Here is a 12396-nt window from a genome sequence, read left to right as displayed (position 1 = left end):
CTTGAAATCCCCCACCCGAGGGTAGAGACACCTTTTATTCACCTTATCCACATCCCTCATGATTTTATAAACCTCTATAAAGGTCACCCCTCAACCCCTTAAGCTCCAGTGAAATAAGTCCCAGCCTCTCCAGTCTACTTTTATAACTCAAACCCTCTAATCCCGGCAACATCCTGGTAAAATCTTTTCTGAGCCCTTTCTAGTTTAGTAATATCTTACCTGTAACAGGGTGAGCAGAACTGGACACTCTGTTAAAATGTTATGCCTCTATCATGCTCGCAGGCAGTGTTGTAGCAGATTAGGGCTTTAAATTTAACCTATCAATTTAGGTAGAATAGACATTTGTAGTGGTTCTGTTCGCTGAGCTGGAAGTTTTTGTTGCAAACGTTTCATCCCCTGGCTAGGGGACATCATCAGTGCTCTGGAGCCTCCTGCGAAGCGCTTCTTTGATGTTTCTTCCGGCATTTATAGTGGTCTGTCCTTGCCGCTTCCGGGTGTCAGTTTCAGCTGTCCGCTGTAGTGGTTGGTATATTGGGTCCAGGTCGATGTGTCTGTTGATGGAGTTTGTGGATGAATGCCATGCCTCTAGGAATTCCCTGGCTGTTCTCTGTCTGGCTTGCCCTATGATAGTAGTGTTTTCCCAGTCGAATTCATGTTGCTTGTTGTCTGAGTGTGTGGCTACTAGGGATAGCTGGTCGTGTCGTTTCGTGGCTAGTTGGTGTTCATGTATGCGGATTGTTAGCTGTCTTCCTGTTTGTCCTATATAGTGTTTTGTGCAGTCCTTGCATGGTATTTTATAAACTACATTAGTTTTGCTCATGTTGGGTATTGGGTTCTTTGTTCTAGTAAGTTGTTGTCTGAGCGTGGCTGTTGGTTTGTGTGCCGTTATGAGTCCTAGGGGTCGCAGTAGTCTGGCTGTCAGTTCTGAAACGCTCCTGATGTATGGTAGTGTGGCTAGTCCTTTTGGTTGTGGCATGTCCTCGTTCCATGGTCTATCTCTTAGGCATCTGTTGATAAAGTTGCGCGGGTATCCGTTTTTGGCGAATACCTTGTATAGGTGTTCCTCTTCCTCTTTTCGCAGTTCTGGTGTACTGCAGTGTGTTGTGACTCTTTTGAATAGTGTCCTGATGCAGCTTCGTTTGTGTGTGTTGGGGTGGTTACTTTCATAGTTTAGGACTTGGTCTGTGTGTGTTGTTTTCCTGTGTACCCTTGTGGTGAACACTACTAGACAGCGAACAGCCAGGGAATTCCTAGAGGCATGGCATTCATCCACAAACTCCATCAACAAACACATCGACCTGGACCCAATATACCAATCACTATAGCGGACAGCTGAAACTGACACCCGGAAGCGGCAAGGACAGACCACTATAAATGCCGGAAGAAACATCAAAGAAGCGCTTCGCAGGAGGCACCAGAGCACTGATGATGTCCCCTAGCCAGGGGACGAAACGTTTGCAACAAAAACTTCCAGCTCGGCGAACAGAACCACTACAACAAGCACCCGAGCTACAAATCTTCGCACAAACTTAGAATAGACATTTCTTTGTTACTGAGTTCCATTGACGTGGAGTTGAACAATGCAAAAGCTCCAACAACAGCCATTAACATCCCATTCCTTTCTGAATTACCAGCTAGACACAATGCGTTGTGGCCCAATTCAATGCTCACGTTTTGAAGACATGCTGGTGGAGATTGTTCATGTTGATGAGGCGAAATGGATTGGCTTTCACGGCAAACGTATCATTGTGGCAAGACACATTGTACAATGATACGATGGATGTTTATCCAGTGGTAAATGGGCTGGAGCAATGCTATGATGTTAGCATGGCCTGTCCCTTTAGAGCCATGACAGCATTCAGACAGAATACGCTCTCAATAGACACAGAGTTCAGCTCCTGCCTGTCACTGCTGGCAACTGGAAGCCAATTGGCCATAGCCAAGATCTTGCAGTTATGGAATACAAAACCTAATTACCACATTTTGGCACTATAGAGAGAGAAACGACCCTCTGGCTCAGGACTAATGGATTTTGTTTAAGCTACATTTTAGAATTAGAAAGAGAATTATAATCCTTATAGTGTGGAAACAGGCCCTTCGGCCCAACAATTCCACACCAACCCTCCGAAGACTAACCCACCCACCTTTGTACTTTTTTCTCCTCTTCATAAACCATTCAAAATGGCGCCAGTTCACGGCGACACTGTACTTTTACTGTTTTTCTCATGGTAAAATACATGTGACAATTATTTCATTCATTCATTCATTCATTCATTCATTCATTCATCACTGAAACCCCCTTTCCCACAGGCACACCTCCACACCAAACTCCTCCCAGTTTGGCGTCTTTCCCACACCATGGTGCGCCCCTTCCCATTGCTCCTACAGGCGTTCCCATTCCCTCTCTCATTGGTATGTGTTTCTTGCCCCATAGGCATACTCCCCTCTCCCCGCCACTTTCAGGGACTGCTTCCCACCCATTATTCTAATCTCTCCCCCCACCCCCCCCCCCCCCCCACCCCACCCCCACCCCCAACTGTGGCTCTCTACAGCGTTGGATCTTGACAACATTCATCCACCACACTGCGGTCACGATGGGAAACCGTTTGGGAAGCGTTGACGTACCAACATCAGATCCAAATCGTGTGTGAAACTATTCTCCTACAGTGGTCTTGCGCTCTATGTTTGCGCAGCCTTTTCCAATAGAGATGTAAAACTGGCCTCTCCCTGTACCTTTGTTGTGAAAGGAACTTTGTCTGACTATGCAAGTACATTTGCAAGACAAATTGGGTTGAATGTATCTGTTGCGTTGGCCATGAGAATACGTATGGTTGAGCATAGTAACAACAGCAAAATTACTTTTTTGATGCAGTAATTGGGTTAGAATACACATTCACAGGTCGTTTATGGCACTGTAAGATGCAGGAACATATGAAATGAAGATTAGACTTCGCCATTTCACCAACTCTCACCTATTTTTGTGCAAGATATCGAATCCAAGCAACAGGGATGCAGTGCAGGACGTGTATAAGGCAGCTACAGGATAGCGTACAGTTCCCAGTCACCCCATTACCAAAAGAACATAACTGCTCTGGAGAAGATTGGCAAGGGCTCAAAGATTGCAGGCATGAGGAAAGATCGGAAAGGCCAGGATTGTTTTCCTGCAAACAGAGGGGACTGAGGGATGCCTTTACCGAGGTGTACAAAATAGTGAGGGGTTCGGATCAGGGAAGATCTGTTTCCCTTGACGGTGAGCTCATTTACCACCAGGCGCAGATCGAAGATGACCAGTAAAAGCTTTAGAGGGGACAAAGGTTTCTGCATCAGATGGCAGGTGGATATCTGGAATTCACCGACCAGTTTGGAAGTAGAGGTGGAGACCCTCTCTCCCTTGAAAAGGAATCCACTCCTGATGTGTTGAAACCCACAAGGTTACAGACAATGGACAGCACTAACATGATGAGCTGAACAATCTCGCTCTGTGCTGTAACCTTTCTTTAGTTGTATTGACATGGCTCCCCTTTCAAGTTTAAAGCCTTCCTTTGAAAAGGCATAAGGCCCAGAACGTGGGAAGAATTTCAAGGGGTTAAAACAATTGGATAGTTAGAACATCTGTGCGAACCAGTAAGTTCAGGGCTGTTTTAATATTCGAACACACAAAATAATTCGTAATAATTTTTTCATTACACCAGTAACATTTCTAAAAGGGCATTTCGGACCTTCTCTCTCAGCTTAAAGTTATTAAAAATATTACAATGAAACATCAATGATAGGAGTTTCAGAATTGATCACTTCAGAGTTGGATGCTTAACTTCATTCAAAAAATCGCTATAGTATATAAATGTTTTCTGGTGAGCCATTTTGACAATCACCAATTCATCTCCTTGAAGCAGGTAGATTAGCTTCCCTACAGTGTGGAAACAGGCCCTTCGGCCCAACCAGTCCACAGCGACCCTCCGAAGAGTAACCCACCCAGACCCATTTCCCTCTAACTAATGCACCTAACACAACCTAATTTAGCATGGTCAATTCACCGGATCTGAACATCTTTGGACTGTGGGAGGAAACCGGAGCACCCGGAGGAAACCGGCGCAGACACGGGGAGAACGTGCAAACTCCACACAGACAGTCGCCCAAGGCTGGAATCGAACCTGGGTCCCTGGCACTGTGAGGCAGCAGTGCTAGCCACCGTGCCACCCCTAAATATAAATAAACTTAAAGGTTGAAAACTTAAGTTAGCAAATTTTCCTGTGATCTAAACAGGTTCACGTGCAGGCTAATGACAGCATAACAGACAATTGCAGCCTTAATTGTGGTTGCAATTGATTAAATATTGAAGCAGTTAGGACTATTTTTTTATATGACGTGATAACATTGAAGTGAGTACTGAAAAAATGATTTCTTGGTACAATGTTACCTGTCATCAGCAAAACCAAGTGGGAGAAAAAAGCTCCATTTTTATTAGCAAATGATTTATTCCCGTTCCCAGCATTAAACAAAAGAGACCCCTCCACCAGTCCACAAGTGGACTACAAGCCAAAGAAACAAAATGGAAAAATGTGTTACCTACCTACGACAATTATTGGCTTAGTTGAGACACTGTATCTTTGTGTTAAAGTGTTAAAGGCCTGACAGGTATAAGTTCCACTTTGATTCAACGAAATGCTAGCAATAATTAGCTCACGCCCTTTGTGTTGAAGAGAACTTTCATTGTGGAGCCATTCCATTTCTGCAGGTGGGTTTGAATCCACAGAACATGTAAAGGTAACTGCTCTTCCAGCGGGGTAAATGGACAAATCGGGATTAATGGATATTTTAGGGCCATCCGGTCCATCTAAAATAAACGCACAAATGTATTGTCGTAAAGTTACGCTGTTACAAGAAGCAGTCGTGGACTATCCAAGTTAGAAGGAGATCACCACCACCATCACCACTACAGAAAATACACAGGCATGAGTCTTCTACACACCATCAATTGGACTGAAATGTCAACTGAAGGCAAAAGATTGGATCACTTTCTGTACTGTGCAATTCTGGGACTGGAACTGAGATCTGAGATTTCTATTGTCTGTGGTGCTGTGGGTGAAAGTCACTTAGCGTGCAATGATAAGTTTCCAATGTCAGTTTCCCCTTTTGTAATGAAGGTTCCAATATCAGATTTCCCCAGTGTGCAAGGATAAGGTTCCAATGTCAATTTCCCCAGTTTGTAAAGGAAATTTCTAATGTCAGTTTCCCCAATCGGTCATGAAGATTCCAATGTCAGTTTCCCCAGTTTGTAATAGAAGGTTCCAATGTCAGATTCCATGGTTTGTTATGGAAAGTTCCAATATCAATTTGCCCAGTTTGCAATAGAAGTTCCAATGTTAGATCCTCCAGTTTGTAATAGAAGTTCCAATGTTAGATCCCCCAGTGTGTAATGAAGGTTCCAATGCCTGATTCCCCAGTGTGTAATGAAGGTTCCAATGTCTGATTCTCCAGTGTGTAATGAAGGTTCCAATGTCTGATTCTCCAGTGTGTAATGAAGGTTCCAATGTCTGATTCTCCAGTGTGTAATGAAGGTTCCAATGTTAGATCCCCCAGTGTGTAATGAAGGTTCCAATGCCTGATTCCCCAGTGTGTAATGAAGGTTCCAATGCCTGATTCCCCAGTGTGTAATGAAGGTTCCAATGTTAGATCCCCCAGTGTGTAATGAAGGTTCCAATGCCTGATTCCCCAGTGTGTAATGAAGGTTCCAATGTTAGATCCCCCAGTGTATAATGAAGGTTCCAATGCCTGATTCCCCAGTGTGTAATGAAGGTTCCAATGTTAGATCCCCCAGTGTATAATGAAGGTTCCAATGCCTGATTCCCCAGTGTGTAATGAAGGTTCCAATGTTACATCCCCCAGTTTGTAATGAAGGTTCCAATGCCTGATTCCCCAGTGTGTAATAAAGGTTCCAATGTTAGATCCCCCAGTGTGCAATGAAGGTTCCAATGCCAGATTACCCAATGTGTAATGTGGGGTGGGGGCGGGTTGTCAATGTCAGTTGACCCAGAGTTTATGGCAGGGTCAAAGTTGTTTACCCAGTGTGTAATGGTGGGGTCAATGTTAGTTTTCCATGTGTATAATGGTGGGGGCAATGTTAGTTTACCCCATGTGTAATGGTGGGGTAATTGCTAACTTACTATCGTGTAATGGTGGGATACAATGTCAGTGTATAATGGTGAATCAATTCCACTTTACCCAGTGTGTAATGGTGGGGTTAGTGCCAGTTTACCCAGTTTGTAATGGCGGGGTTAATGCCAGTTTACCCAGTGTGTAGTGGTGGGGTCAATGTTAGTTTACCCAGTGTGTAATGGTGGGGTTAGTGCCAGTTTACCCAGTGTGTAATGGTGGGGTCAATGCCAGTTTACCCAGCAATTAATGGCGGGGTCAATGTTAGTTTACCCAGTGTGTAATGGTGGGGTCAATGTTAGTTTACCCAGTGTGTAATGGCATGTCAATGCCATTCTACCGAATGTGTAATGGTGGGGTTAATGTTTATTTAGCCAGTGTGTAATGGTGGGGTCAATGCCAGCTTACCCAGTGTGTATTGGAGGGGTCAATGTTAGTTTACCCAGCAATTAATGGCGGGGTCAATGTTAGTTTACCCAGTGTGTAATGGTGTGGTCAATGCCACTTCACCCAGTGTGTAATGATGGGGTCAATGTTTGTTTAGCCAATGTGTAATGGAGGGGTCAATGCCAGCTTACCCAGTGTGTAATGGAGAGGCCAATGCCAGTTTATCCAGTGTGTAATAGTGTGGTCAGTGCCAGTTTACCCAGTGTGTAATGGTGGGGTCAATGCCAGCTTACCCAGTGTGTAATGGTGGGGTCAATGCTAGTTTTCTCCGTATATAATGTTAATGTTAGTTTACCCCGTGTGTAATGGCTGGGTAACTGCTAACTTATCCATGTTGTAATGGTGGGATTCAATGCCAGTGTACAATGGTGAATCAATTCCAGTTTACCCAGTGTGTAATGGCAGGGTCAACTTTAGTCTATCCATGATTTGGAGATGCTGGTGTGGGACTGGGGTGTACAAAGTTAAAAATCTCACAACACCAGGTTATAGTCCAACAGGTTTAACTGGAAGCACACTAGCTTTTGGAGTGACGCTCCTTCATCAGGTGATTGTGGAGGGTTCGATCGTAACACAGAATTTATAGCAAAAATTTGCAGTGTGATGTAACTTAAATTATACATTGAAAAATTGATTGTCTGTTAAGCCTTTCATCTGTTAGAATACAGTGATAGTTTCACTTCTTTCATGTGTAAATCACAAAACCCTTTTTTTTAAAAGTTGCATTCTCGGGTTAGCTGTTAACAATGGTGATAGCGAGACAATATGTTGAAGGTGTTAGCCCGCTGTGTTCTCTGTCTATGACCTGATGTTTAGATTGATTCTAATCTAAAAAGTGATTTACACATGAAAGAAGTGAAACTATCACTGTATTCTAACTGACAATCAATTTTTCAATGTCTAATTTCAGTTACATCACACTGCAAACTTTTGCTATAAATTCTGTGTTACGATCGAGCCCTCTATAATCACCTGATGAAGGAGCATCGCTCCGAAAGCTAGTGTGCTTCCAATTAAACCTGTTGGACTATAACCTGGTGTTGTGTGATTTTTAACTTAGTTTACCCAGTGTGTAATGGTGGGGTCAATGCCAGCTTACCCAGTGTGTAATGGTGGGGTCAATGCCAGTTTACCCAGTGTGTAATGGTGGGGTCAATGCCAGCTTACCCAGTGTGTAATGGTGGGTTCAATGCCAGTTTACCCACTGTATAATGGCGGAGTCAATGCCAGTTTACCCAGTGGATAATGGTGGGGTCAATGCCAGTTTACCCAGTGTGTAATGGTTTGGTCAATGCCAATTTTCCCAGTGTATAATGGTGGGGTCAATGCCAGCTTACCCAGTGTGTAATGGTGGAGTCAATGCCAGTTTACCCAGTGTATAATGGCGGGGTCAATGCCAGTTTACCCAGTGTGTAATGGTGGGGTCAATGCCAGGTTACCCAGTGTATAATGGCGGGATGAATGCCAGTTTACCCAGTGTGTAATGGTGGGGTCAATGCCAGTTTACCCAGTGTATAATGGCGGGGTCAATGTTAGCTTACCCAGTGTGTAATGGTGGGGTCAAGGCTGGTTTACCTAGTGTGTAATGGTGAGGTCAATGCTAGTTTCCCCCCCGTGTGTAATGGTGGCGTCAATGCTAGTTACCCAGTGTGTAACGGTGGGATCAATGCCACTTTACCCAGTGTGTAATAGAGGGGCCAATGTTAGTTTACCCAGTGTGTAATGGCGGGGTCAACACTAGTTTACCCAGTGTGTAATGGTGGGGTCAATGCCAATTTCCCCAGTGTATAATGGTGGGGTCAATGCCACTTTACCCAGTGTGTAATGGTAGGGTCAATGCCAGTTTACCCAGTGTGTAATAGAGGGGTCAATGCCAGTTTACCCAGTGTATAATGGCGGGGTCAATGCTAGTTTACCCTGTGTGTAATGGTGGGGTCAATGCCAGTTTACCCAGTGTGTAATGGCGGGGTCAATGCTAGTTTACCCTGTGTGTAATGGTGGGGTCAATGCCAGTTTACCCAGTGTGTAATGGTGGGGTCAATGCCAGTTTATCCAGTGTGTAATGGTGGGGTCAATGCCAGCTTACCCAGTGTATAATGGCGGGGTCAATGTTAGTTTACCCAGTGTATAATGGCGGGGTCAATGCCAGTTTACCCAGTGTATAATGGTTTGGTCAATGCCAATTTACCCAGTGTGTAATGGTGGGGTCAATGCCAATTTCCCCAGTGTGTAATGGTGGGGTCAATGCCAGCTTACCCAGTGTGTAATGGTGGGGTCAATGCCAGTTTACCCAGTGTGTAATGGTTTGGTCAATGCCAATTTACCCAGTGTAAAATGGCGGAGTCAATGCCAGTTTACCCAGTGTGTAATGGCGGAGTCAATGCCAGTTTACCCAGTGTGTAATGGTGGGGTCAATGCCAGTTTACCCAGTGTGTAATGGCGGGGTCAATGCCAGTTTATCCAGTGTATAATGGTGGGGTCAATGCCAGTTTACCCAGCGTATAATGGTGGTGTCAATGCCACTTTACCCAGTGTGTAATGGTGGTGTCAATGCCAGTTTACCCAGTGTAAAATGGCAGGGTCAATGCCAGTTTATCCAGTGTGTAATGGCAGGGTCAATGCCAGTTTATCCAGTGTGTAATGGCAGGGTCAATGCTAGCTTCCCAGTGTGTAATGGTGGGATCAATGCCACTTTACCCAGTGTGTAATAGAGGGGTCAATGCCAGTTTACCCAGTGTGTAATGGTGGGGTCAATGCCAGTTTATCCAGTGTATAATGGTGGGGTCAATGCCAGTTTACCCAGTGTATAATGGCGGGGTCAATGCCAGTTTACCCAGTGTATAATGGTGGGGTCAATGCCAGTTTACCCAGTGTGTAATGGTGGGGTCAATGCCTGCTTACCCAGTGTATAATGGCAGGGTCAATGTTAGGCCAAAGTGAGGACTGCAGATGCTGGAGACCTGAGTCGCGATTAGAGCGATGTTGGAAAAGCACAGCAGGGCAGGCAGCATCCGAGGAGCAGGAAAATCAACGTTTCGGGCAAAAGCCCTTCATCAGGAATTTCAGGATCAATGCTAGTTTCCCCAATGTGTAATGGTGAGGTCAGTGCCAGCTTACCCGGTGTGTAATGGTGAGGTCAGTGCCAGTTTCCCCAGTGTGTAATGGTGGGGTTAATGCAAGTTTACCCAGTGTGTAATTGGGGGGGGTGGGGTCAATACTAGTTTCCCCAGTGTGTAATGGTGAGGTCAGTGCCAGTTTCCCTAGTGTGTAATGGGAGGTGGGGGGGCGGGGGGGGGGGGGTTCAATGCTAGTTTCCTCAGTGTGTAAAGGTGGGATCAATATTACTTTACCCAGTGTGTAATGGTGGGGTTCACTGCCAGTTCTTGGATATGTGGTAATGAGGCTTTGATGTCTTGCTTCAGGTTGCACTGGTGAGATATAACGTCGGTTCTGAGTGTTAACTGACTGCACTGTAATCTACTGGCATTATCAGAATGGTTTAAGATGTTTGAAAGGTAATTTTTAGAAAAAAAAATCTACTGTGGCCCCAGCACTGTCCTCTCAGCAAAGCTAGGGATGGAATGATTATGCATAGAGTCAGTAAAAGTCTCTTCTCTGTATTTTCAGTGATGCAGTGGTTCCTGGTGGTTTGAGGTGTCTTGAACAAACCTTTGCTCTTGGCTCTGCTAACAATGGAATATTACAAAATTGCCAAAGTATCCAGCTTGCAGTAACCATAATTGAGTGTAATGTTTACGAGGGTCAGGAATGGCAAAAAAATCTGTTTCCTGTTGTAAGCTGCAACTAGGATACCTTGCAGCTGTTTCCTAATGTGTCTGATCCACAAACTCTCACTGGGCACCCTTTGCAATATGAATGCAATGAACTGAATTCTTGTGAGGTAGCATTTCAACAAAATGATTCCATTTGCTCAATTATGAATGTTGACTCCCAAATCAATCTGAATATCTTTTTTTTAAAATTGCATCTAAAACATTTATTCCACTGCAATCACAAAGCTCTAATTCTACCTGACCATGTCAATATGTGGCTGTTCGGAAAGAACTGACAGAGTAAACATTGAAAATACGGATAAGACAGTTTTGTTAATTAATAGGTATGTAGGCAACATACGTTGATCTACACCACCACCACCACTAAACAGTAACATTTTTATAACCAGTCCTGTTTCCAAACAGTCAAAATAGTTCAGGGACACTTCTTTGAAAATACAAATGAATGTGAAGCCAATTATCTTGACCGCAGTCAGTTATTTGCACACATGTTTTAATGAGCAAACGTGATGTGCAGAAGATCAAGTGTCTTTCCTCTGTCACAAATTCAGCAGGAGTGGTAATAAAATGATAAAAGTAAGGTTGTGTCGGGACACTTACAGCTAACGTTTAGATGGTATGGGTCACTTGTCATCCCGTTAATGTCGTTGAATGCATAGCATGTGAATCCTCCATCGGACCGTAACACTCCAGATATAATGAGGCTGCTGTTATCATCGCTTAGGGCAATCCTGTCATTGGGAGTAATAGTGCTATTTTCCTCAAGCCATTGATATGAAACTGCTGTACCTGATGCGATGCAAGTCAGAGCCACGGTGTCATTGAATTCTACTGGGTTTGTAGCATTAGCAGTAACGTTAGGCTTGGACACAGGTTCTGTCAAAACATAGGAGAGTAGTTAAAGCACTCGAGAAATTCAGGTCGTGGATTGAGGGCCAGATTCGGAATTCGCTGAATCTTGCTTAAAACCTGTGGGTCCTGAGGGAAAATAATTCCCTGCAACACTTGAAACGGTGCCAGTTCCCCTTTCTCTCGGGCATCTGGGACAGAGGGTGCTGCATGCAGCAGTCCCCTACAACCGCAAATTGCGGTGGTTCACGGACTCCCAGCCCAACTGCTTGTTCGGTGGTGCTGTGGAGTCCGTGGACCATGTATATATTGGGTGTGGGCGTTTGATTTTCTTAAAAACGTCCTCCTCTGCTTTTGGTTGCACTTCAGCCCCACGCTCCTGATCTTCGGGCACCCGGTGCGGAGGAGGGAGGGCAGGTCTGAAGACCTCGTCGTGGGTCTGCTCCTGGGCCTGGCCAAACTGGCCATAAACAGGTCCAGGCAGCGGGCCGTGGAGGGGGTCATGAGGGCCGACTGCCTGCCCCTCTTCTGCAGTTACATTAGAGCCCGGGTATCCTTGGAAAAGGAGCACGTGGTGTCCACCAACACCCTGGAGTTGTTCAGGGAGAGGTGGGCGCCGCAGGGAGTGGAGTGCATCATTTCCCCCTCCAACTCTATTTTGGTTTAAGCCCTGCCCTCCCCTTCACTGTTTGATCACACAGCATTGCCCTTTGATGTGAAGGGCACTGCTTGTCACTGGCCACGCGGGCGTTTCCTTTCTTCCTGGTGGTGGGAATTTGAATAAAGATTCATGCACCTTGTGTCTTTCACTGTGTCTCACACCTGCACACACACACCATGGGGGCTGGGGGGGGAAAAAAAATAAACAGGAGTGTCAGACATCATTGTAAAAAGAAAACAAAATTAACGGTGCTAGTCCCATCTGTGAAGGCGTATGAGATTCCAACATTGTCAATTTGTTGCTTCACCCACTCTCAAAATAAGGAGGTTCATTGAGTCACATTTCATTCTAACCTGCGGTTCAGGAATTCGTCCAACCGTTACAATTCCTTAGTTGACACATGCAAATTCCATGCACTTGCATCTTTTATTAACACGTGAGATGTGGAGCATCGCTGGCTGGGCCCGGCATTTACTGGCCATCCCTAACTGG

General features: G+C 45.0%; 1 protein-coding gene across 3 annotated transcripts in view; it reads right to left on the bottom strand.

The window, feature by feature from the left end:
- Positions 1-12396, bottom strand: part of LOC132833879 (carcinoembryonic antigen-related cell adhesion molecule 5-like) — a 79996-nt gene that overhangs the window by 40274 nt on the left and 27326 nt on the right. For 2 of the 3 annotated variants that reach the window (XM_060852529.1, XM_060852528.1), the window contains exons 3-4: positions 10995-11270; positions 4571-4834 (exon numbers count right to left, since the gene is read on the bottom strand). The exons of the other annotated variant lie outside the window; for it this stretch is intronic. In XM_060852529.1, coding sequence (XP_060708512.1) covers positions 4571-4834; positions 10995-11270 — 540 coding nt within the window. The remainder of the gene's footprint in view (positions 1-4570; positions 4835-10994; positions 11271-12396) is intronic. 3 annotated transcript variants of the gene reach the window in all.

Source organism: Hemiscyllium ocellatum, chromosome 38, assembly GCF_020745735.1.
Source record: "Hemiscyllium ocellatum isolate sHemOce1 chromosome 38, sHemOce1.pat.X.cur, whole genome shotgun sequence".
Classification (NCBI taxonomy): domain Eukaryota; kingdom Metazoa; phylum Chordata; class Chondrichthyes; order Orectolobiformes; family Hemiscylliidae; genus Hemiscyllium; species Hemiscyllium ocellatum.
Note: the sequence above shows the minus strand (reverse complement) of the source record. Positions and strands in the feature narration are given on the sequence as shown.